Source organism: Neopsephotus bourkii, unplaced genomic scaffold (assembly GCF_033783945.1).
Source record: "Neopsephotus bourkii isolate Nb327-2 ecotype Australia unplaced genomic scaffold, CSIRO-AGI_Nbou_v1 NB_1542, whole genome shotgun sequence".
In the NCBI taxonomy this organism is placed as follows: Eukaryota; Metazoa; Chordata; class Aves; order Psittaciformes; family Psittacidae; genus Neopsephotus; species Neopsephotus bourkii.
Genome location: NW_026902018.1, coordinates 4,283,793 through 4,309,554, shown reverse-complemented (window position 1 = coordinate 4,309,554; position 25,762 = coordinate 4,283,793). Strand labels below are relative to the sequence as shown.

The following is a 25,762-nucleotide window of genomic DNA, read 5'->3' as shown; positions in this document are numbered from 1 at the left end:
TAAATCTGTGCTACAAGTATCACTGCAAACTAGAAGCACAAGTGAAACAAGTTACTTCCATTGTTCACTGCATTAAGGAAGCCTTGTTTCCTGCAGATTTGTGTCTTGTGCTGAATGTAAGCTCTGACTGAAGCTCTTACGGCAGTGAAGACATTTACAAGAGATGCCTTTCCTACAAGGGTATCTGGTGTCAGATAATGCATGTCCATGCCACGACTCTGCTTTTGCCTCGGCCACTTACAAAATGTTTCTGTTTACTCTGCCCAGTTATCCTGAATTGCTAAAATTTAAAGGGTTTTGAAATTCCTAAATTTCTATCAAGCTGTGCTGAAGCTGGCGCCCAGACTTCAGAAAGAGAGCAGGGATGGCAGGGAGGGAAGAAAGAGACACTTAAACAGTTCAATTGCCCAAGCCTCATTTTCTTAGGAAAAAAGGCTAAATACCTTCCAATAAAAATATATCTTCTTCTTCCCCAATACTACTGTAGATGGAAGCTCACAGGACTCTGATTTGAGCTAAGTAAAGGAGCAGATGGGAAAAAAGCTGCAAAGCCACACACCTTTGGGTCAACAACATTCACGTGGACATCCTGGTATGGCCGCAGTCGGAATACTTGTGCAACTGTCTGATCCACACTTATAGTTTCTGTTACAAACATAAGAAAGGACAATAAAGTAGTGAGCATTACCAAAAGGTTTCATGTGGTTTAAAAGTACAAAAGCAACATAGTGAGACTGTCATGAAAAACTTAGGGCCTTAGCAAAAGACAACAGCTTCTTTCAGCTATGGACCAATTTCAGAGTCGTTAAAATCAAGGCAAGCAAGACAAACTCAAAGTTTAGGCCTAATTAATTCCTGCAAGAAGGAAAGGTATAAAGCTAGCCAGAAAATGCAGAAACAAAACTTTCAAGCTAAAAAGCCAATTTTTTTTAAACCATAACCCTATATTGCCCAATCAAAAGCAGATTTAAAATTGGCTATTCATTTTCTGATAAAATGAGAATCCTTCCATTCCTAAAGAGTCAAAGCACTGATTTTCTTACAGAGTTCAAATATATGCATTAGTCAATCACAGGTACAGCCCAATAATATAATCTCTGTCATTGATTTTACTATGTGTACTATGAGTTTAAAGTTACCTTTCTGCAAATCTTCCTTAAGTGACTTCACTTGTAGAAGCAGGGGACTAGCATGAAAACAAGAAAAAAAGGTAGAAAATTGAGATACCAACAGTCCACTCTGGCAAATCACTCTCCCAAAAGTATTTAGTAACATGGAGCATGGGATAAGCTAAACATAAACATGAATATTTCCTAGAAGGCTTCATACATCCTCCTCTGTTTTGTTTCTTACACCTTATAAGGTCCTCTTTAGGTAAAGATGATACTCTAAATGGGAAATAAGTCACACAGGAACACCTTGGAATTTCAAACAGGTAAACTGCTACTTTTCAGATACAGGCTGCAGGATGAACAGCTTCATGTAAAGATGATTCATATTTTTATAGCTGAGCACAAAGTTTTAATTTTGCCTAGTATATAATATAGGATGAAAGAGTAGTGACTAGGCATCAGTGTATCTATGAAGAGGACAAAGCCATTGCAGATTCTACATTCAGGTGCTATCTGCCCTGTGCAAGGTCAGCAAACTAACACCAAACACAAAGAACTCCATAAATTTTAAGAAAGAGCTCCAGCTGTAGTTCTCCTCTTTTCTTCAAGCAGAAGATGGCAGCACCCTGAAGCAAACTTCTCCCTGCTCTAAGAGCCCATCACTAGAAGCTGCTGCACATGAACACACCCTTTCAGTGCTCTAACCACACCTGACTGATATCAGCAAAGAGAGAATTCACCTGTACTCATCATTGGGATGTGCAATTTCCACAACATCTCCCAGCTTGATTTGAAGAAATACTTTAGGATTTACCACCAGTTCATCATCTAGAAGACAGAAACAAATGAGGAAAACTGCAATGAACAGATATATACCAAAAAGACAGTTGCATGTTCATATACAATAGCTTACTCCACATAACCACACCACCCCAGCATTAACAGGTCAGCAACACGTTATATCCACTACACGACAGCGCCCCTGGTGTCCTGGGTTCAGCAGTAGCAGTCACTTCAGTCTGGCCACTCTTGGGGGCAAAACCTTCTCTTTCCAATCCCAGAACTTTCACAACAGATGCGCTGGACAAAAGAGTGTTGGACAAAAGAGCACCTTAATGAGGCAAGCAGGATCATCTTTTGCATTTCTCATCTAACACATATCATCAGGAAAGTAGATAGCCTAACAGGAACCTTAACAAGATGTGTTAGCATGCTGCGAGTCTAGTAGGGAGCAATCAAATAAATGACATTGCTCTTAGTACACAGAAACACACCTACACACAGGCATTGGTCATTGACATGTCTGTCACTTACTGGGGTGACTGAAATACAAGGTTAAAAAAAAGATGCAACAAAAGGAGAAAAGGTAGAATAAAGCAAGTTCATTTTCTAGGTGCAATCGCATTCTGTTCTGACAAATGCAATTTTATTCTGCTGTATCTTGCTATCAAAAAAGAACTTTCCAAAGGGGCTGGTAACACTGCTGGAAACACCAAAGTCCCACCTCCACTGTTCTGTTAGAAAGACCAATAAATTAACTGCTTTCAATAAATTAAGAGAGTGCTGGTCTCATTGTTACAAACCAGGAGATACTGACCACTGCCTCCGAACCCCTTCTTATGTATGACGAGCTTGTACACCTTGTTAGTTCTCATCTTGAGTTCCAGTTCTTCTCAGCTGCTTTGAGTAAAAACAGTTGAAGACATCTTGCATATCTAATATGGAAATGAAAGCAAACACAGATCGTGTGTTATTACAAAACCATTGTTTATACTCTGCGTGTGAACGCAGGCTGTTGTACCACCACATAGCCAAGAAGGGCACACCTGAAAGCAGGCACATAATGAAGTTTAATAAACACCAAACTAAAAGTTTAGTAGTTTACAACAATTTTACAACCTCTCCTACCAGCACTCCTCCTAGTACCGCTCTCTTAAAGTCTCTTTCCTATTTCAAGGAGAAATTCTGAACCCTGCATTAAATGCATTAAAATGAATACCCAGAGTTATGCCCAGTGCCTATTATGTCTTCTGTTTTCTTCATGCCATCCCCTTCACACATCTTTTTCCTCATGTCTCAAAGACACTGGAGTCCACAGCCAGATGATTCCACACCAAAGCAGCAGAGCTGCAGCCAACAGAGGTACAAGGGCCAAGCAAACACCTCTGCAGCACCAGTCTGCATTCATTTAACTGCATCAACCACCACATTAATCTCTTCCTGCCACTTTCATTTAAAATAAAGAATATTTCAAGGGAGGACTTTTACTTTTCCAATTTACTCTTTTTGGAAGTGTGTTTAAACTGGAAATTATCAGTGAGAATGCAGTTTTCTTCATAAAACTATAGCCTCGTTAAAATATAAGCTCTTTTATTTATAACTGTATTCTTAAACCAAATCAAAAGGCAGGGCTTAGAAGTGCCTTTCAAACAGACTAAAGCACTGAGTTTCAGATGTGCTTCTCAGAAAGTCAATTCTATTAGCGAGCTACAGAGGCATGGGGGGGACCCCACGTCCAAAGTCTGAAGGTTTTACAGAGTTTATCTTAACAAACTTAGAAAGAAGGCTGGAATAAGCGGGCACTCGGCTGCAGGCCCTGGCGGCACGGCTCGCCCCGAGGCGCACGGGGCCCTACACGGGTGAAACTGAGTGTGAATGAACCCTCCGCACTCTCGGCCGGCGCTCATAGGCACTAACCCCACTGCGGAAACGCCGCGCCCCTCTACCACGCAGCTGAAATCAGCCTTAGCAGGATAAAGGAGTGGTTTCCCCCACCCCGGGGCGGAGCCCGGCAGCCCCAGCAAGAGGAAAGCAGGGGACACCGTCCGAGAGACGCCGCGGGCCGCTCACCGGCTACCGAGGGACGACAGCGGCACTGCCAGGGCCGCCTTTCCGCGGCAGGCCTAAGTACAGCCCCGTCCCTCCCAGCGGCCACAGAGCAAGTGACAAGCGGAGGGCCCTGACCTCCTGTCCCGTGTCCCTCAACAGCAGCAGCAGCGGCGGCGACAGCGGCACCGTCCCGGCGAAGCCCCCATGGCGGCGCTCGCCACTTCCGCATCCGGGGCCGCCGCGCCAGCACGCGTGCGTCACGTGACGCATCCCGCCGGTCCGGGTGGGAACGCGCGGTGCCGGGACACCCCTGGCGGTGCGGTGGGCGGGGCTTTACACGGCGGGGGCGCTGCGGGCACCGGGCTGGTGCCAGGTCAACGGTTGTTCGGGCCAAGCGAGCGAACGGGCGAGCCCGGATCAGGAAATGATGCGACCGGCGGAGGGAGCGGGTGGCGTGGCCGGGCGGGCAGGAACGGGGTCGGCTGCCGCTGAGGTAATGGGACCGGAACGTTGCCGCCGTCGGGCTGCAGAGGGGGGATGTCTCTGCCGCTGGCCCGCCTCTTCCGCTCGCCGCCGCCGCCGGTTGGAAATGGGCAGCGGCGCCCCCGGTGAGGCGGAGCGGGGGGAGAGGGGCTGCCGGTGGACCCGGCCCTGTTTGGACGCGGTGGGGACTCTGTGGGACAGAGCCCGTTCCCTGCCGACACTGGGGGAATCAGCGGCGGTTGCATAATTACCTTCAGGTCGCTGCCTCGGGGCGGGTGCGGACCACCGGGGACGAGCAGAGCAGACCGGGCCTCCGCTGTCCGGGGCTTCTGTCCGGGAGGAGGAGAAGGGCTCTGGGCTGAGTCTGTCCGCGCTGCCGCCACGCTCCGGACAAAGGAACGGTCCGTCCGGGCCGTGCCGTGCCGTAACCGGGGCTCGGCGGTACCGTCGGCAGTGCGGTCCTTCCCGCGGGGCTGGCGCCGGAGGAGCCTGTTCCTTAAAGGCTGTCTCGGTTCGGGAGCAGGGAGAGCAGCGCTCAAGCCCGTGTTTTTGTAAACTGAGTAACTGATGCCTCTGGCAACGCTGGGCTTCGACCGCTCCTGCCGGTGCAGGTGTCTTCAGGAGCGGGGAGACTGGGGGGTTCGTTCAGCCGCCGGCATCTGAGCGCCTGGAACGCTACGCGCTGTGATGTGTGCGCTCTCGCTGGTGCAGGGCATCGGGGTGTGTCGTTTGGGCTGAAGAGGGTCCCGACGTGATACCAGCGGTGTGTAAACAGACCTGGAACGGCACATCTGACGTACAGCGTGAGGTGCTTCTGTGAGAGAAGCTAATGAGGCACGGTGTGTGATGGATTGTGTCTTAAAGTGTTCTTTCTAGGCAGAAAACACGAAGAAAAGTTGTTTTTCCCCTTCTTCCTCGAAGATAAAAAACTTAACAAAATCACAGAAAAACAAACGATGCTTTGGTTTTAGCTGAGGGGTAGGATGCCTAATATGAGCCCTACTGATGTGCTTGATAGTCTGTTTTCAGGTATTCCAGAAGATGAAGTTATATCTGCAGGAAGAAGTTTGAATATGAAAACAAGGCTTGGGGATATCTCTCTGTTCATGCTGTCTTCCTCTGTTAATGAGCATTTGCTTATAAACTCAAACATTTCTCGGCTCCTTCCTTAAAACATTATTTGCAAGTAGCTTTCTTTAACATACATGCTGGAATCTTGATGAATGAAGCTGTGCCTCTTAATCTGGAGATTACTCCTACATATGTTGACTTAACATTGCTTTTGTTTTTAGGGTAAACTGTGAAAAGCTCAGGACAACCAATCTTCAGCTGCCCTGATGCTCTCATCTGGGGTGGAATCTCTCCTTGATTCTTCGGGGTCTCCTGGAGTAGAGGAGGTGTACCCTGGGCTGCCCACAAGCATCTCCATGGAACTTATGGCTGTGTCGGAGTCTAAGGTTGGGTTAAGTGCAAAGCCTGGTATGTCAGTGCCTGTGCTGGCAAAAGGCAGCGGTCTGTCAGTGGAGCATTGCGCAACACCAGGAGTAGAGAGCTTCTGCCAGGATTTGGGTGATGTGCTCCAGGTGATTTCTCATGGGCCAGCAGAATCCCTTGGTGAAGAATTGGTGACGTTTGGAGACCTTGAAGAGGATGAAAAAAGGAACTTCAGGAGACTAGGCTGTTCTAGTGAGGGATACCAGAGAGGTGGCAAACAGGCACAAGATGCTGAGGAGTATCATACTGAATGCTGCACTCCTGCTCCGGGGGAAAGCTTGGAAAAACAAGTAAGCAAATGGCAAAATGCATCCTTGTGTGATGTTTTGAATGTAGGGTTAAAGTGACTGGGTGGATGACTTTGTCCATGTGGTTTCCTGTTTCTTATTTGGGGCTTCTGGCATGGGAGTTGTTATTTGGATTGCCTGGGTCCAGTGCAAAATTAGACCCTACTTCAGGAGACAAACAGTGTTTTGTAACATCAGTCTTTCCATTTTCTTAGACATTGTTGGGATGGTGTAATGCAGGGATGTAGCAGAACGTAGAGCAAAACTGACTGAATAAAAGGAGAAACAACTTAGATAGCTCCTTGCCCAGTATCCAAGTTTTGTGGGTACAGCATATGCTACTGGTACCATAATAGTTACTAAGGTTAATAATAATAATAATTATTTCAGACTAGTAATAGTATTACAGTGCTACAGGGGCTTCAGTTTAGTATTTCAGGGCTTAATCTAAAAATAAAGATTATTCTTCATTTTTACTATTAATGTTTGTATTGAGAGAGGAAATCACAGTCGGTTTCCTCTTTCAAAAGGAGACTCACATGGCTTTTTTTAACTCCTCCGCTTTATCACCCTGATGATCAAGATGTTCTTTCTAGGTAAAGGCTGCTGAAAGATGTGCTAAATAATACTCTATTGAAAAATGAACAGTCACAAAACTCAGCTTTCTTTCATTTGTAAATAGTTTTCACACTCCCTAGAAGAACATAGGGGAGAAAAAAAGTATGGTGACTGAACTCACACTAGCCAGGAAATCATAGAATCATAGAATAGTTAGGGTTGGAAAGGACATTAAGAATACCTGGATATGGTGAATAGGTCTGTGTTGTACAGACCTGCTTACTGTATTCTGCATAATACTAAAATATTTTGGGGTTTTAACTCTGGATTCTGGTATCTGATTTATTTAGAAGTTTGTGGAAATGAAGTTAAATGAAGTTGCCAGTCAGTCAGTTTTCCAAGATGAGTTTTCCCATATTTCATAGTGCTGGTAGTTTGGTTGTGGGGTCTTGGTTTGGCTTAGGGTTTTTTGCAATTAGACTGAGGTCACCTGCCCCTGGATTTGTGGTTTTGTGGCAAAGGAAGGAGTGGTACAAGGCAAGTTCTACCAAGGAAGAGAAAGTGCATGTGCCTTACAGAGGCGTACAGTAATGGTCTGGGGACGTGAGGGAGGCTTGGGGACTGGATTACTCTTCTGATTCAAATTCATGACAATTTGCATTTTAAGGTGCTTATATTTTAACTGCTTGTGTTACAAAAAATCATTGCTGCTAAACAAGAATTTTCTTTGGATGCATCGGGGTTTAACAGGGAGATGATAGTGAGTGATAGGATCAGAAAGGAACTGTGTGAACCAGTGCAATGCAAGGCTGCCTCCGTGCAAGGTCTGATGTGTCCTGAGGTTTCTCAGTGGTTTTCTTACTCAGAACTGACCCAGATGAGCAGGTGCAGCCCCTGAACATTTCAGGAAATCCATCAATCTCCACTAATATTCCTGTCTTGTTGCAGGAGGACCCCCACTTAAACTGTCATGGGTTGAAGTCTTTGGGAACCTGTTGCACTGAAGCAGTGGGATCTCTGAGGAACACAGGTGTGTAGTTTAGCAACCTGCTCTGCCAGGTTACTTTTTGTTGATTTGGAATTGATGAGTGACTGTGGGATAGGTCATTTATTTTGCTTTACAGTAGAAACTATTACCCTGCATAGCTAGAACAATATGAAAACTTAATCCTCTGCCTTCTCCTGACAGCATGTGCACTTTTCCTGAAGCCTTTTTATGTACGAGATGTGTTTTAGTTATTTAAGTCAAATACTTATTTACCCCAAAGCAGAAAGTAGTGTTAACAGCAGATGTTTTGCATTTCATTTTGTATCACAGTATGTTAGAGATTGGAAGGGAGCTCAAAAGATCATCTAGTCCAATCCCCCTGCCTGAGCAGGAACACCTAGATAAGGTTCCACAGGAATGGGTCCAGGTGGGTTTTGAATGTCTCCAGAGAAGGAGACTCCACAACCTCCCTGGGCAGCCTGTTCCAGTGTTCTGTCACCCTCACTGAGAAGAAGTTTATTCTCAAGTTTAAGTGGAACCTCTTGTGTTCCAGTTTGTACCCATTTCCCCTTGTCCTATCATTGTTTGCCACTGAGAAGAGCCTGGCTCCATCCTCGTGTCACTCCCCCTTTATATATTTATATACACTAATAAGGTCACCCCTCAATCTCCTCCAAACTATAGAGACCCAGCTCCCTCAATCTTTCCTCATAAGGGAGATGCTCCACTCCCTTAATCATCTTAGTTGCCCTGCGCTGGACTCTCTCCAGCAGGTCCCTGTCCTTCTTAAACTGAGGGGCCCAGAACTGGACACAATATTCCAGATGAGGTCTCACCAGAGCAGAGTAGAGGGGAAGGAACACCTCTCTCGACCTACTAACCACCCCCCTTCTAATACACCCCAGGATGCCATTGGCCTTCTTGGCCACAAGGGCACAGTGTTGGCTCATGGTCATCCTGTCGTCCACCAGGACCCCCAGGTCCCTCTCCCCTACACTGCTCTCTAACAGGTCATTCCCCAACCTGTACTGGAACCTGGGGTTGTTCCTGCCCAGATGCAGGACTCTACACTTTCCCTTCTTACATTTCATCAAGTTACTCCCTGCCCAACTCTCCAGCCTGTCCAGGTCCCTCTGGATGGCAGCACAGCCTTCTGGCGTGTCGGCCACTCCTCCCAGCTTAGTGTCATCAGCAAACTTGCTGATAGTACACTCAGTTCCCTCATCTAAGATGGATTATATGAGAGCAGTAATAGCAAAGATGTGGAAAAGAAAGAGACTCTTTCATTTGCTGATGTTTTAAAAAATGTAGATTAAAGTGCAGAATCCAAAGGAAGAGGACAACAAAACAAATCTTAATTTCATTATGATCCATAATTTTCTAGCTTCAAATACTTTGGTCAATTTGCCTGCATCTAGTAATTATTTTCTTTCTCCCTCTGTGCTGTCATATAAGCAAAGCTTGTATTTAGAATGCCCCCAAGTCTTGGTTCATAATAGAAACCACAGAAAAGATCTGCAGAAGTCTGAGCAAATATATTCCCTGTGAAGTTTTGAATAGGAAGATATTCTACAGTCACTGTAATTTGAATTAGCCCCTTCTTTGTGAGTTTACAAAACAGTTTCTTAATAATCATAATTGCTTGGGCAGAATTAGGCACACATTGTCTTTCTGGGGATGACTTACTGACAAAAATGCCTTTAAGGAAGAAGGAATGGAAATGGCTACTCTGCACAGCTGTATTCTAGGACAGAGCAGATAAAGTACCATCTCTGTTGAGCTTCAGTGTTACAAATACATATTATTTGCCTTCTGTAATAAGTATTACGTTGGTGATCTAAATTATTTGGCATATGGTTCTGATTTGCTTAATGTTTTCTGTGGAGAAGAAAACCAAGCACATGTTCAGATGACAGACTTTAGAGAGCAGACTTTGGCCTCTTCAGGAACCTGCTTAGTAAGGTTCCATGGGATATAGCCCTAGAGGGCAGGGGGCCCAAAACGCTTGGTTGATATTCAAGGATCGTGTACTACAAGCTCAGGAGTGTTGCATCCTAACTGGAAGGAAGTGCAGCAGGAGGGCCAGGAGACCTTGGATGGATAAGGAGCTGCTGAGGAAAGTCTGAAGGAAAAAAGAGGCTTATAAAAGGTGGAAGCAAGCACAGGCGGCCTGGGAAGAATACAGGGATGTTGTCCAGAAAGCTAGGGACCAGGTTAGGAAAGCTGCGGTCGAGTTAGAATTAACCTTGGGATGTTAAGGCTAACAGGAAGGGATTCTATAGGTACATAGGGAATAAAAGACAGACTAGGGACAATGTGGGCCCTCTCCAGAAGCTCTCGGGAGAGCTGGCTGCCCTGGATTTGGAGAAGGCTGAGGTTCTGAATGACATCTTTGCCTTGGTCCTCACTGGCGAAGGCTCTGACCACACCACCCAAGTCTTGGAAGGCAGACACAGGGACTGTGAGAATGAAGACCTTAGGTCTGCTGTAGGAGAGGATCAGGTTCGAGACCATCTTAAGAACCTGAACGTGCACAAGTCCATGGGTCCTGATGAAATCCATCCACGGATCCTGAAGGAGCTGGCAAATGAAGTTGCTAAGCCACTGGCCATCATATTTGAAAAATCATGGCAGTCAGGTTAAGCTCCTGATGACTGGAAAAAGGGGAATACAACCCCCATTTTCAAGAAGGGGAAAATGGATGACCCGGGGAATTACAGACCAGTCAGTCTCACCTCTGTGCCTGGCAAAATCTTGGAGCAGATTCTCCTGGAAGGCATGCTAAGGCACATGAAAATCAACAAGGTGCTTGGTGACAGCCAGCATGGCTTCACTAAGGGGAAATCCTGCCTGACCAATTTGGTGGCCTTCTATGATGGGACTACAGAACTGATGGACAGGGGTAGAGCAGTTGATGTCATCTACCTGGACTTGTGCAAAGTGTTTGACACTGTCCCACACGACATCCTTGTCTCTAAATTGGAGAGACATCAGTTTGATAGGTGGACCACTCGGTGGATAAAGAACTGGCTGGATGGCCGCACACAAAGAGTTGTGGTCAATGGCTCAATGTCCGGCTGGAGACCAGTAACGAGTGGTGTCCCTCAGGGATCAGTGTTGGGACCGGTCTTGTTTAACATCTTTGTCGCTGACATGGACAGTGGGATTGAGTGCGCCCTCAGCAAGTTTGCCGATGACACCAAGCTGTGTGGTTCGGTTGATACGCTGGAGGGAAGGAATGCCATCCAGAGGGACCTTGACACGCTTGTGAGGTGGGCTGATGCCAGCCTCATGAAGTTTAACCATGCCAAGTGCAAGGTCCTACACCTGGGTCGGAGCAATCCCAGGCACAGCTACAGGCTGGGCAGAGAAGAGATTCAGAGCAGCCCTGCGGAGAAGGACTTGGGGGTGCTGGTCGATGAGAAAATGAACATGAGCTGGCTTCAGTGTGCGCTTGCAGCCCAGAAAGCAACCGTATCCTGGGCTGCATCAAAAGGAGCGTGACCAGCAGGTCGAAGGAGGTGATCCTGCCCCTCTACTCTGCTCTCGTGAGACCTCACTTGGAGTATTGTGTGCAGTTCTGGTGTCCTCAACATAAAAAGGACATGGAACTGTTGGAACAAGTCCAGAGGAGGCCACGAGGATGATCAGGGGACTGGAGCACCTCCTGTATGGAGATAGGCTGAGAAAGTTGGGGCTGTTCAGCCTGGAGAAGAGAAGGCTGTGTGGAGACCTCATAGCAGCCTTCAGTATCTGAAGGGGGCCTATAGGGATGCTGGGGAGGGACTTCATTAGGGACTGTAGTGATAGGATAAGGAGTAACGGGTTAAAACTTAAACATGGGAAGTTTAGATTGGATATAAGGAGGAAATTCTTTCCTGTTAGGGTGGTGAGGCACTGGAATGGGTTGCCCAGGGAAGCTATGAATGTTCCATCGCTGGCGGTGTTCAAGGCCAGGTTGGACAGAGCCTTGGGTGATATGGTTTAGAGCAAGGTGTCCCTGCCCATGGCAGGGGGGTTGGAACTGGATGATCTTAAGGTCCTTTCCAACCCTAACTATTCTATGATTCTGTGACAGCTGGAACTCTGCCAAAGCTCGCTGAAGAAGTACAAGGTATGAAGGCTGATGGGACTAGGGTATTTAGTAAAGCAGAATACAGGAATGACAGAGTGAGTAAAGGTCTGTCACCTGAGAACAGCGAATGCCTAGAAGTCCTGGCCATGGCTGGGGTTTCAGAAACCAGCTCATTAGATTTTTCAGAGCCTTTGAAAGTCACGGACATTGAATCAGCCACAGAGCATCCACAAGAAACAAATGAGTACAGTGGGTTGAAAGCCCATACTGCTGTGCCATTGAGAACAGGGGGTAACGTTGCATCTGGTTTGGAGACTAGAGAAGAATAGTTACCCAGAGGAAATCCTGATAATGAGTTCAGTGTATCACTTGTTAATTGCCAGACTTATCAGCAGGGTGAAGAAAACAATGCTCATGACTTCTGCACTGGTCCTCTACCTAAACATAATGAACCTCATAGGTTGTCATCTGTAGAACACTCTCCACAAAGAATTCCAAAGTTTTATGTTCAGTTCTGAAAAGCATCTGTCTTCAGGACTTCAGGAATACACCACTAGAAAACAATAGTACTGCAGCCCATAGAGTTAGCAATGAAGCCCCCCAAAACATGGAAACTCAGACTAATTATGATCATGGAACTGGGTTTGGACAAAATCAAACCTCCGCATCTGTACCAACAGAGCAGATCTCAGTGGTAAGGAGCAAAGGATTATCTAGTGCTAAATCTGATACTAGGGAGGGAAGTGCTAGTGTAGGTAAGTCATACAGGTCTGAATCTAGAGAGGCTGTTGAAGGCTGGAGAAAAACTGCTGTGGGAGGTAGCATTGAAGTTTGTAGCTGTCCTGAAGGTCAAGAGGGTGCTAATTCTGAGCACTGTCATTCTTCAGTTTTTAGTTCTGTTGCTTCATCTCCTGAGGAGTTCTCAAAAGAAAGATTTAAAATGGCCCCGTCAGATGGTGGTAAATTGAACAAGGAGCACTGGCAGTTCTTTGTCAGTGATCTAGGCAAGGATGATATGAAAGAAAATAGTCTATTGATGGAAAGGAGCAACACTGCTTCCTGTGAAATTGAACAGACAGACATAAGCTTTTATAATCCCTCCAGTAAAATTTCTCCTCCCAGTAGCCACAGCTGTCTGGATCTTAGTACCAAGCTAGAAAAAGGGTCACCTGAGGCACAACCACTTGAAAAGGAATGTGAGAGTAATGCAACAGCAGAAGAGTTGGCTGGCAGTTTAGTTGAAGCTACAGAAGCTAATAGTAATGACAGTTTTTCCAGTGCAAAGAAGTTAATTTGAGTTATACACTAAATGTAACTCTACCTCCTGTTGCACAAAAATCAAGAGAACCTCATCATAATGAGTGTCTGCCTTGTACTGCTAATGAAGTTTTAAGCAGGGACATGGCTCAGGATAATCTGTCTGGAAAAGAATTAGTTGGTGCTTCTGGAACAACAGGGGAGCAAGTCACTAAAATTGTGCTTCATAAAGACAAATTCAAGTCTTCAGTAAGGCCCAGGACTTCTGAGAACCCTAATGTGACAAGCAAAATTTCCCAAAAGAGCATGAAGTCTTCAGTGGGAGATACACAGAGTGTGGTCACTAGTTTAGAAAACGAACATAGTGACACGTGGGATTGTAATAATCAGAGTATGAAAGACCAGTGTACAGCTGCCAGTACTTCCTGTGTTTTATCAGGGAGTAAACGTGGAGATGATGTTTTCCTGAACAGTCATTCCTTTAATGTTGAGGTCAATAAGAAGACTGAGGAAAATGATGATTTGGAAGGAGAAGCTTCAAAGGCACTCATCTTTCCAAAAGCACACTTCCCATTGGCATGTGAATCTCTTCCTTATGAAGATGTCTGGGGCAACAGAGATGTAGATCTGTATGGGATAAATGATGTTTCCACAGCAAAGCCCACATTTTGCTCAGCTTACACTGCAGAGAAGTCTATTGCTATCTTGGTGAGAAATGAGGTTCCAAATAAGAATATGGAGGTTTTGAATCGATTTGGTCTTTGTAAAGTAACAGATGGCAGTGAAATTGTTTGTGGCAGAGATGAGGCAAAAGAACAAGTCGGCGTGTGTGCTCTCCAGAGAGATTAATTTGATAGAATAAGAACTGTGGATTCTTCAAAGGTTCCTAAAGGCAATCAGAGAAATAAAACTAGAGAACAGCTATTAGTCAGATATTTGAACAAAGAAGCCTGTGTTCATAATTTTGGATTTTGCAACTCTCCACTAGGCCCAAAGAAGAGAGAACTGGGAGCGTGTGAGGAGGAAGAAGTGTCATCGCTCACATCTAACCCCTCCAAGTACAGTGCTTCAGTCTGTGGGACGTCTCCATTACTCAGCAACAGGAATATTCAAGCAGAGAAGACCTTTCGTCCAATGGAAAATCAGTGTCTTGTGTCTCAGAGTGAGTTTGATGGCCCAGTTCCAGGCAGCAAGCAACATTTAGAAAGTTTAAGTAAACTGCCAAACACCAGCTTACAAACTAAGGCTAGCTCTGTGGAAGAAACCAAAATATCAATTGGCTCTAGTCAGAGCAAAGAGATACTGTTAAAAACAGGTCACGACCTGCCTCCAGAAGCTCCTAAGTGTGTAAGAGAGGACAATTTGCAAGGAACTCTGAAAGAGAGTGCAATGGGTTTGGACTCTTTAAATGGTGAGAGAAATGAACACTGCTCAGGAGACGTGGGCTTTGTCAGTGATCTAACTGAAGAGAAGACAATCGAACAAAAAGAATGCAAGAACAGATGTGAAAGAGAAAATAAAGGAAGTCTTGAACAAAGCTTTTCTGATAGCAAATCACATTGTTCGCAGCGTGCTTGCTTTCTCAAATGTGCAGAAGAGAAAGCAGAGCCAGTGCTTGCAGGGAACAAAATGCAGCAATCTTTGCCAAAGGTGAAGTCATCAGTGGAGGATCAGGAAAATCCAGTTAGTGCCCAATTTTTGCCCTTCTCATCAGTTGCTGGGAGTCTGTCATATAAGCCAGAAAGTATGAATGTGCTTTCAGAGACAGAAAACAAGAGTCTGAGAATAAAATCTATCTTAAGTAACTCTTCCCCACAGTTAACATCTGAGCCTTGTAAAGAAACTGACACTCAAAAGGATGTTGCTGCATCCCATTTCAGAAAGTTTGACATCCAAGACTCTTATAATGAGACTCGGGTGGATTCAGAAACACCATCATTTCTGGATCTGGGAATCTCTCTGCCTGAGAAAGAAAAGCAGTGTCTGTTATCTGGGAATACACAAATGGATAACTGCGATTCATCTGCAGCTGAAGCTTTTAGCAAAGATTCTTCAGTGGCAAAGCATCTTTCTGTAACAATGTCTGGTAAGAGAAAAGCCAACAAACCCAAGGTTCTGTTGTCAGATAATGAAGCCATAACCAGCTTTCTGAATGGTGCAAAATGCTCAAGGGTTTGTGCCTACAGCAAAGAAAGTCTGAGAGCTGAGGGACATAGCATGCTAAGTGTAAAAGGCATGGATGAGACCCAACCAAAAAAGACTCACTGTGGAGAGAAGTTTAAGAATACATGTGTGGAAGAGAAGATGAGAAGAGAAGTAGCCCCTAGAAGAAACTTGCCCACAGATTCTTTTCTTGATGGAGAAGATTGTCCATGGGCCTTTTCAGAAGATTCAGAAAAGCCTGGTAGCAAAATAGTCCCTCTCAGTACTGAGAATTATGGAAAGATTTTGGAAGAAATCCCAAGATCTAACTTAAATAGTCTTTCAAAAGAAAGAACAAGTGATACAAAGCTCAGAAACTTAGCAGGTACCAATCTCCTGTCAGAAACTCGGCATGATTGTCAAGCTGAAGCTGCATCTGATGCAGAAACTTCACCAGAATTGCAGTGTAATCCAATGCCCCCATTTTACCCACCTGTGACACTATCAAACAGTTCCAAAGAATTACCCCCAAACTGTGTGGTTTGCAATGAAGTATGTGTGCCTTACAAATTAAATGCACAAAGCAAAGATAATGTAAATTTGATTACAGAAGGCCGGGACACTACACTAACTCATTCCGTTTGCAAGGAAAATGAGGTTTCAGGTTCAGAGAGACTTGATCAAACAGAGAAATGTCAGGTACCTAAACAAAAGAAGAAGTGTAAGAAGATGAAAGAACATCTGTCAGACAAGGCACAAGAACAGAAGTCAGAATATCAAGAGAAAGCAAAAATCACACTGCGACCAAGTATGTTGCACAGTTCTGGACTCCTATACAGCTCTTCAGGTGACTTGGTGACATCAAGAAATACAAAGTTTGAAAGTCCTTCAGAAGAGATTTTTGCTGTGGGTAGCAGTGAAAATAAACTATGTAGCACTTTACAAGAAGTCAAAAGGCCAAAGATTACCACAGATGTTATTAGTTCACAGTTTTTGAAGACTCAGGATTCAGAAATGCAAAACCTGAACCTTAATTTAGGGTATGATGGAATCGCTGGTGCCTTTGGAACTACAACTAAGCAAAGAGAACCTCTTCCATTAAAGAAACAGCCTGGAAGGACATGCAAAAAACTTCCCACATCATATCAGCTAAAAGTAGTAAGAAAAGGCAAAAAGAATAGAAGCTCACCTTTTTTTGAGATTCCCCCAGAGGTATTCCCTAAAGAGGAAAACACACTTCTTGAATCTTTGTACTTCCCATGTAAACCACCGGCACTGGGAGCAGAAGCAGCCATGAGGTGTGTGCATATGCCAAGGCAGAGGGCCAAGAGATGCAGTTTGTTGAACAGCTTGAGACTTAGAAAATGTACCAAAGAACCAGCACTGTTGAGCAAGCTGTCTGCCATGGCCAGCCAGCTCCTGGCTCCTGCCAAGAGCAGCCATAAGGTAGAACCTCTGCCACGTTCTGCTGAACTTCTTCCAGTAGGTGAGAGGTACAGCCAACGTAGGTATAAGAATCTATCAGAAGCCTTTTCTTGCATTAACAGGAACTTACAGTCACGCTGGGCTGACAGTCGGTGCACCAAGATGTTCAGCTTTCAGCCTTTGGCACTTTATCCTGTAGAATCTACCAAAATACTTTTTTCAGACTTGAGCCACACGCCTCCAACCTCTTTTTTGGATACCACAGTTTTCCCAATTTCTTTTCACATAAAATTGGACTCCAGTCCTGTGACAGACCTCACAGGGATGACATCCCAGCACTCTGTACGTCACGGACCAGTTTTGGGAGAAATGCCAGCACCGCCTTTGAAGTGGACTTTCTCTTTTTTCCTGTCTCAGAGCTGTTCAGATACAACAGCTTTCCAAGAAGATTCCAGTGTAAATAATGAACTGCATTCCTCTCTCTCTCTAACAACCCAAGGGGCTGTTGTCCTTCGTCGTGACCGGCGAAGGAACTCCATAGCTAAAAGAAGAGGCAGTTGCTCCATGGCTGGCCTTCACACAGTGTTAGCAATTTCTTCCCCTGGGTGCTACAGGATTTGGACAAGAAGAAGAAACTTAACTAGTCATATTCCTACCATCCAGAGACTATTTATATCGCAATTCGCACAGGGTTTGAAAGGGGCAAGGTATCCACCTTCTGTATCAAATGACCTCGTCTCTTCATTGCCATACTCATTGGGCAGGGTACTCTCCATATGGAGTCAGCATGGTTCTTCTGCCTGGCCTTCTGAAATCACTCCTCTCCGTTCCAGTGATTGCAAGTGGCAGCCAAGCGTGGGCATCGCAAACAGGTAAAACCCATCAATTTATTTCTGAGATTAAATACCTACAAGGTATGTACTTGCTCCTTTTTGAGAGGGAGAGGGTATTTGCAGCTTGCAGTGGAGGGTGAGTTTCCCCTGTTCCAAATCTACACATTCTACTCAAAAAATGTCTCAACATGGAAGATGCTTCCATACAGAATAGTCTGTTAACTGAATTTAAATATATTTGCCTTCATTTCTTTAACAGTCTCCTATTTCGGCAGAATGGCTAACTCTTTTCTCTTGCAAAATATACACACCATGCCTCAGAATAGGTAATGCAGAGAGGTGAGCTACTTCATTAGGTCTATTCAGAGTGACTGCAGAACAACTGGATTTCTGAGGTAGGAAAGTTTTTTTCAGAGGTCTGAGCCACAAGTGCCACTTGGAACCACTGAAAAAAGCCCAATATCAGATTAGGAAGAATCCTGAGGAGTGAGAGGTGGAATTCAGTTAGATTTTTAATTGTATTCCATAACATTTCTATGCTAGCTGAAACCTTTTTATGTATGCTGTGCCTTTTGATAGTATGTGCCTGATGTATTGCTGGCACAAGCAAGTGTAGCTCCACTTAAGGTTGGTAATGAATTTTGTGTGTGCATCATTCTCATTATGAATGGGAAGAGGACTGTTACCTACTCAGTATATGTAACTTTGTCATTGGTATTCCTTTTACTAAGAAACAAAATGGGAGAAGAGGTTCCTAGCTCTGCTACAGGAGTTTTGCATGCTCTTGAGCAAAGATTTTGCCCTTTATGCCTGAGTGACACAGGCAGCTCAGTCCCTGATTTTATGGTCTTGAGCTTTCTGGACAGAGTGCAGGCTCACCAGCACTGTAGAAAAGTCAATTTGATTAAGTATTTTCTTTAATATGGCAGTCTTTAAAGAACTGTTGAATATGACTTATTTTATGTCAGTGGCTCGACATACGTATAACCAAAACTCTTGCCAGATAAACTACTGCTCTACTTTGCTTTGTAGAAAAGGATAACATACCTAAAAGTTTAAGTACCTCATTTAGTTTAAGTTCTAATGCCTACCAAAGGTGTGAGTGAGCTTATAAAAGTACTGCTCCACTCTGGGAGCTGTCGGCACTAAAAGAACGAGGCTGAATAATGGCATAGAGACAACTTCACAGCACATTCTGTTGGACCTGCATTCTTTTTGATTCCATGTGAGTCAGTGTATCATGCTTAATTTTCTAGAGAATGAATTAGTACTCTGGAAGTAATCACACCAGTGAACTGCAGTTCAAGCACTAAACTTAAATATAAGATATTGTTGCCATTCTTCAAAACCAAAACAAACACTTTTTTAAAACTTAGGCCTGCATTTGAGGTGAATTTCTTACTTTGTGGTGTTGAGGCATGTTATCCTTGGACTGAGAGATCAGAGCTGACTTATGCTGTCATGTTTTCTCCTACACTTAAGTCCACAGACTCCCAGGCAGCTTGTTATAGCATATCCAGTTAGCTGAAGTGCAAGAGGATATAATTCCTTGACATAACGGGTGATTTAAAAATTGAATGTTTTGCTATGAATGATCTTTATCCCAAAGGGAGAGAAGTCAAATCAAACTTCATCACTTCAAGTGAAAAACAAACTGAGTTTTAGACTGTTTTAACTTTGGGGGGGGTTTCTCTAAAATACCCTACAGATGTATGTATTAGAGCGCCTCAATTCTGCCTATTCAGATTTGCTTTAAGGTGAAGCTATTGTAGCATGCAGTGAGCTGAAAAGATGGTTTGTGGAAATTTAAATAAGTGCAGCAAATAAGTTCTATTTGTAAAACAGTTAAGCAAAAATTCATATTAAAGGTTTTGCTGTAAAGCAACATGAACAAAACCTAACATTTCAAGTATTTAACACAACTTTAGATCCCATTTTGCTGAAGATTGACAACCTCTTCTCATCAAGTAATAAAACTTTTTAGAAAGCCATTAGCAGGAACAGTGCCACCAGGATAATTCAGTGAATCTATCCTAAATTTGTGTGTACTCAAAAAAAAAAGTCTCCTATGAAATAAATGTTTGGTGTATAAATACAGGAATACAGGATGTATGTTTGGTGCACAAGAAAAACATTTTCAGCTCCCAGTATGACCAAAAATCTTTGCCTTTTTCAATTAAGATATTTAAAAAACAGAAAAATTAACAGGTGGCTCCCAGCTGTCCACAGCCTATTTATTTCTGGAACAGATTTGTCCTCTTTAAATTATTTCATTCATAGTTAATGGTTTTAATAACAGGAAAACAAGGAAGTGGAGTATTTCTCCTGCCTAAGAATCTTCTGTCACTTCCACCTCCAGTAAAAGCATTCTTTAAGTGAAATATTTTTTCTAATTAGTGCTCATTTGGATTCAAAATTTCTAAAGTGTCTTTTTTTTCCTCCCCCAGTAATTTATTTTTATTATTATTATTATTGCATAAATCGGTAAAAGCTCTGCCTCCAGCACGAAGGGTCTGATGCACTATTGGTACAGGTTCCAGGTGCTGGGATAGCATCTGGAACATGGAGAAAAGCAAAATGTTATAGTTGTGATATTAAATGGCAAACACAAGAAAGGATCTTTCTGACCTCCTTATATTTGGACTTATCTGTGCTGCCAGCATGGTTGGTTTTCATTTATCTGTAGCATTGCAGTCTGGCTGTAACTTTTTTTGCCTTAGAACTGTGACATACATTTAGCTGTTAGCTTGGGAGAACAGCAAGTACAAGATTTGCTGTTTAATGTAATAAAAGCTGTCCCAGCTGATTTTGATTATATTAATAGTATGAGCACAAAAATAAAGCTTAATATTGAAGGACTTTGAGCTGCTGTTCTGACTTTTATGCCATGGAGTTATGATAATTACCAACCCTTATGGAAAGGCCTTTGGTTATTCCAATCAACTAAGTATATTCAAGTAAAACTGTGGGAGTTAGAGACAACAGGGAGTTAATCTGATGGAAACCCTTCCTTTCCCTTCTTTTTTATTTAGTATCCAACTCCTTCAAGGTTTTTGGTTACTTTAATTTTAAAACCTGGGGGGGTTGAATGAGGAATATAGACTTTCATAGAAACAAGTTCCAGACTAATGCTGTCTCCCTCTTTCTGTACTTTTGTTTCCTTTTCTCATCACTACCATTTTTAAGTGAAAGTAGGACTATTTCCCTAGCAAGCTGTCAGTGAAATTTAGTGGACTAAATGGGAGATGTGGCTTGTTCTTTCATCGTTTTAGTCTTTCATTCCCATTCCTGATGCTAGCATTTTTTGTCTTCCAGTCGAGTTTATACTAACAATTTTCCCCTCAACTGTTTTGTAGTGTAGACCTAATTTCTGTCTGTCTTTGTTTTGTTTTGTTCATTCTTCTTTGGAACCAGCTATGCCATCACACCGCACTTACCTATACAGAGTATGGAAGCACTACAGACTGAAAGTCATGAGATTTGGTGAGTCTCTTGAACTTTGGCATTTATTCTGAGTAGTGGGATCATAAACTTTCTCAGAAAGACATTGCTTATGTCAGTTTGGCTTTCAGCTTTCGGCAGCTTATTGCAAGAATAGCTTTTTGATTAAGAAGTTAGTGAAGTAAACTGACTGGACCATGTAATGGAGAAGTGTGGAGGGGCATTAATGCAAACACCATGTAGCTCATTGCACAGAGCAATTCTGTTACTTTCAAGTGTGTTGTGCCACTTGTTATTAAATGAATATCTGATACTAGAGAAGTTTGTTTCCTTACTTGGATCTCTGTTCTTTCTGTCTGACTGATGGGATGTTAGGTGCCGCATGTTCCTTCTATTCTTTTCCAGCTTTGGGATGGCAAAGATAAAGCTTTTATATTTATCTGGAAACAAAAAGTATAATTAATAGTTGTGTCAAAGATTTGCTGGCAGAAAAGGAGGTTAATCACTTTCTTCTATCAGTAGTTACTAAGTAGAGCTGTAAATTTTTAACTGTACTGCAGAAAGAGTTCACTCACTTTGAGCAATTACAGTGAACGGTATTGCTTTTTGTGCTCATATTGCAATTTAGGAATATCACCTGAGAGCATGGTATGCTGTTGTAGCATAAATTGGGTATTAATCTAATATGTTCCCTTCCTTCTCTGTTACAGTCTAGAAACTTCATTCCCTCTTCCATTACCTAAGCCTTGCTCACATCTGGAATCATCACCATTGCCCCCCAGGCTTCCAGCATGTGAACTCCAGGTCCATGTCCTTGATGGAGGTGATGCTTCTGTTCCAGCCTGTCTTATATCCCAGGATGACAAAGAACTGGAAAAAGTGAGTTCATTTTAGATTTTAGGTGTCTCGGACTCTTGGTTCCCCAGAACTTGAAGCTCTTGCTACTGAATGTCTAATAACTGTTAAAGATGAGGAGAGAAAACAGGCTGCTATGCCTAGTCTGTGATGCTTCTTCCTTTTATTCAAGCAGAAATGAGGTGACAAAGCAAAGAGGAGTGATTATTCTATAGAAAATGTACACTCAAAAGGGAATTCTATTGACTAGTATGGTCATTATTTCCTTTGTTTTAACTTTTTCTCCTTTTTATCCCTTTTTCTTTCTTAAGACTGAGCCAGAAAAGAGGCCAAAGAAAGTCTCACAAATCCCAATCAGGAAAACTGTTCCTAAGCCAGACCCTAACCTTACTCCAATGGGATTACCCAAACCACAAAGGTAAGCAGTGTCTTATAAATGGACACATACTGGCTCTTGTAAACCTGCTTGTTGTGAAGAGAGGTAGTTTTGGAATTCTTCTTCCTTGACTGATTTGTTCATTACATTTTCAGGCTTAAGAAGAAAGAATTTAGCTTAGAAGAAATTTACACAAACAAGAACTACAAGTCCCCTCCTCCAGCCAGGTTGGTTCTGCTTTCTAATGAGAAAACCAAGATAAATGTGCATTAGTTAGGCAGAGAGAAAGGAGATTAAAGGTGTCTGAAAGCTAAAAGGGAGAAAAATCTTTTAAACTGCTCTAATTTAAAGTGGTAGGGAAAGTTCAAAAATCTGATCTTCTACTGTTTCTGTAACTGTGCTTTTGGACTGAAAGCAACCCAATCTGTGCACCAATAACAGATTATTTAGCTAGCAGTAATGTGCAGTTGCAGGAGGTGTACACTGTAGGCAAGTACATGTTACAAGAGGTGTGAAGGAACTGTAAGAATGTAAAAGCTAGAAGTGTGTTTACTTGGGTTGTGAAATCCGCTTGACTTCCTGTCCTGGTAAGGTGGTTACCTGCTCCCTGAGTATTCATGGGTTCTATCCTTTGCTTTTATCAGGAGCTTGGAAACGATCTTTGAAGAGCCCAAGGAGAAAAATGGATGCTTGATCTCTGTCAGCCAGCAGAAGAGGAAGCGGATTCTGGAGTTTCAGGACTTTACTCTTCCTCGGAAAAGGAAGAGACGAGGCAAAATCAAAGCAGTGGGTAGTTTCACCCGGGCAAAAAAAGCTGCACTCCCGAGTGCAGAGTTAGATGCTCTTCTGAGTCAGAAGCTAATGGACCTTGACGTCTTCTTTGCGAATGAGGCTGAACAGGAGCAGGCCTCTGAGGGAGCCATTTAGCTGAAAATGATCCAGTCTTTTAGTATTTTAGTCTTTTTGGGAGAAACCTACTGAATTCTTCATACGTTACTCTGCCTCTCTGCTCTAATATGTGATGAGCTGGTTTTGGCTGTGGCCCTCATTAAGGTGCTATTTTGTGGGTTTTTTTAATTTAATTTTTTTTTAATGCTATTGAAGGGATTCTTTTAGGTCCCTGTTTGAGTGTAACACAGCCACATCCAATTTACCATTCCTTTCCCAGCCCCTGGAAATTACTGCTAATGTTTAATTACATTTAAATACTTTATGGGGGGTAGAGTAGGAGTGTAAAGGAGGAAGTAGCGCACCTTCAGTGATGCTAGAACTCTGAACTTCAGATCATTTGCACATTTGCGTCTGCTGTTGTTACTGTAATGGCTATTTTGAACAGTGACAGAAGAGATATGGTATTTGATAAAGATAAATTCTAGCAAACACATTCTTGATATGCCACTAACTTTTTGATAATTAAAAGTACCTGTCTGGGTTTGCTTTCAATTGTTTGTTCCTTCCGTTTACTTAGATGGTTCCTTCTGAGTTTCTCTGTCCTTCCTGGCTTCAGGCAGCAGAAGCCCCACATAACTAGATTTTAAATAACTTGCACTTTGTATATGTTTCTTTATTTGCTGTATGAGGACATATTTTAACATGTCTGAGCTCAAAAACAAGGTAATATTGTAAGAAAAAAATGTGCCCAGTACTAATTTTTTTCCCTAATAGTAGCGTTGTTACCTACTTGGTTGATGGCAGCCTCTCCTCCAGAGAAAAAGGTAATTAGCCCACGAGGATATTAAGCTGCAGGATACATAAGTAGAGATTTTTACTAACTGAGCCGGGCTGCTGCATGCAGGGAACACCAGCAAAATCTGAGATTCATCTCTAAGTGATTTTAATTTCATTAAAAATACCAACTTGATTTTAATGCCAACAAGAAAATAAATCCTTTTTCTAGCATTTTAGATTTACAATTCATTAATTCATGTAGCTCATAATTAAATATGTATAACAGCACTCTTGTACATAGCTAGTATTGTACAAAGAGCCTCCTGGCATGTGGAACTTTCTGTTTCATTATGTAAGGCCATTTCTAATTATCTGATGCAGCACTGGGCAATTTCTCAGCTATACCATTTGAGGGAAGGGAGCTCAGCTCTGGGGTAACTTCTAACTTACTTGAAGCATAATTCAAAATGAATGCTAGCTGCAGTTCAGGTAATTTCTGACCTTTAGTGCCTATAGAAGTTATTCAGGCAAAGCAGTCATTGCTGGAATGCTCAAATTACTCTGTTCTTTCTCTCACTTGTCACTTGAAACTTGCACTTTCTTATTTCCCTACCCATAGAACAGAGTTTCTATTTACCTTCAAACTAAGCAAGTGTCTAGTGGGTGGGTATTTTTAGTGAAGTCCAAGTAAATGCAGGACTGAGAATACCATCATTATCTTCTGTTGCTTTGCCACTTCTGTTACTGACTGAACAGAAAACTAAAAATTAACAAGTGATGTGTTAAATTCCAGAGCTTTGGAAGTGGACAAATAGAAGAGGATTATTACAGACTCTGTGCTGAGTCTCAAAGTGTAACCTGGGCTTGTTTTCCTCCCAGCTTATGTGCTGGGATTCCTAGAAGTTTACATTCTTGTTCTGAAGGCCAGTTGTCTTTAATCAGGAAGACTGTAGACAAGAGAGGAGTGCACACTTCAAGGAGTTGTGTTTGAGTTTTGAGGGTAAAATAACACAGGCAAACTTTGAACATAGTGGCATATGATTGCAGCAGCAGGGTCTGGTTAGCCTATTGGGGCTGCTGTACAACACTTGGATACTCTATTTTTGTACAAAGAAATCCCTAAAAAACAAAAGGTCAACTGCCTTTTAAAAAAGTGTTTGAAACTTTCCCTATAGTGGTTTATTAGCCTAGTTACTGACTGGTTGAAAGCTGTTGCAAGGGTGAGATATATATTTTTATGGTTGTATGCTACAGAACGGGATTGTTACACAGCATTCATTCATCTTCCATTTATGTGGGAGGCTTCTAGTGCTGTGACACAATTGAGCTGAACCTTATTGGGGCTTTAAAGGAAAAAGGGTGTGGGTGGGGTGAGATGAAATTTGGGTCCAGGCAAAGTTCAGACCTCTAATGTGCTTCAGATCATGGAATGTATTTTTTCCTTTGGGTTGTGGGGTTTCTTGTTTTGAGGGGGGGGTTTTTTGGTCTGCTTCCCTGCTCTGTCTTGTTTCTGATTGCTTTGAAATATCATTTCCTTAGCTTTTTTAGCAGAGCAATGGAAACATTCAATTCTCTTTTGTTTACAATAATTGGAGTTACAAAATGACGTTGCAGTTGCCTAGCATGTCGCAGACCTTAGTTTGTGGCAACCTAAATACACAGCATTATTCTCTTTGGTTTAGTATTTGTATGATGATGTAAGCTTATTTAGACAAAGCATCTCTTCTGCCCCTCCAGCATACAGATGTCAGCCATGCTTGTGCACTTTTTCTTTCTTCCTTTCCCACCTCTGTTCCTGTTTACAGCATTTGTGGAACAGTCTTGTTCCTTGTGGCTGCTGCTTGTACACTGGGAGTGATGTCTGTGCAAAAGCTAGGTATTTGCCACTCTGAGCTGCTTCTGTCCCAGACAATTGAAAGAAACAAGTATAGAGGATGCA

General features: G+C 43.0%; 2 protein-coding genes across 20 annotated transcripts in view; one reads left to right on the top strand and one right to left on the bottom strand.

The window, feature by feature from the left end:
- DEPDC5 (DEP domain containing 5, GATOR1 subcomplex subunit) overlaps nucleotides 1-4,800 on the bottom strand; it is a 47,516-nt gene extending 42,716 nt beyond the window's left edge. For 5 of the 17 annotated variants that reach the window (XM_061370649.1, XM_061370662.1, XM_061370653.1 and 2 more), the window contains exons 1-5: nucleotides 4,676-4,797; nucleotides 2,710-2,827; nucleotides 1,853-1,940; nucleotides 1,140-1,186; nucleotides 560-645 (exon numbers count right to left, since the gene is read on the bottom strand). In XM_061370649.1, coding sequence (XP_061226633.1) covers nucleotides 560-645; nucleotides 1,140-1,186; nucleotides 1,853-1,940; nucleotides 2,710-2,767 — 279 coding nt within the window. In that variant the 5' untranslated portion in view covers nucleotides 2,768-2,827; nucleotides 4,676-4,797. Of the gene's footprint in view, nucleotides 1-559; nucleotides 646-1,139; nucleotides 1,187-1,852; nucleotides 1,941-2,709; nucleotides 2,828-4,675 lie in introns of all 17 variants that reach the window. The other 12 variants (XM_061370648.1, XM_061370661.1, XM_061370652.1 and 9 more) reach the window with 5 other exon arrangements.
- A 7,028-nt stretch (nucleotides 4,801-11,828) lies between these two features.
- On the top strand, nucleotides 11,829-24,046 carry PRR14L (proline rich 14 like). 3 transcript variants are annotated; one of them, XM_061370644.1, is made up of 6 exons: nucleotides 11,829-17,357; nucleotides 20,898-20,966; nucleotides 21,635-21,803; nucleotides 22,091-22,197; nucleotides 22,311-22,382; nucleotides 22,800-24,046. In XM_061370644.1, exons 1-6 carry the CDS (start codon nucleotides 14,218-14,220, stop codon nucleotides 23,080-23,082), a joined length of 3,840 nt encoding a protein of 1,279 aa, XP_061226628.1. In that variant the 5' UTR covers nucleotides 11,829-14,217; the 3' UTR covers nucleotides 23,083-24,046. The 3 variants fall into 3 exon arrangements, with proteins under 3 accessions (XP_061226628.1, XP_061226627.1, XP_061226629.1); XM_061370643.1 differs by having other exon boundaries at nucleotides 11,829-17,522; XM_061370645.1 differs by lacking the exon at nucleotides 11,829-17,357 and having other exon boundaries at nucleotides 19,051-20,966.
- Nucleotides 24,047-25,762: the final 1,716 nt, after the last annotated feature.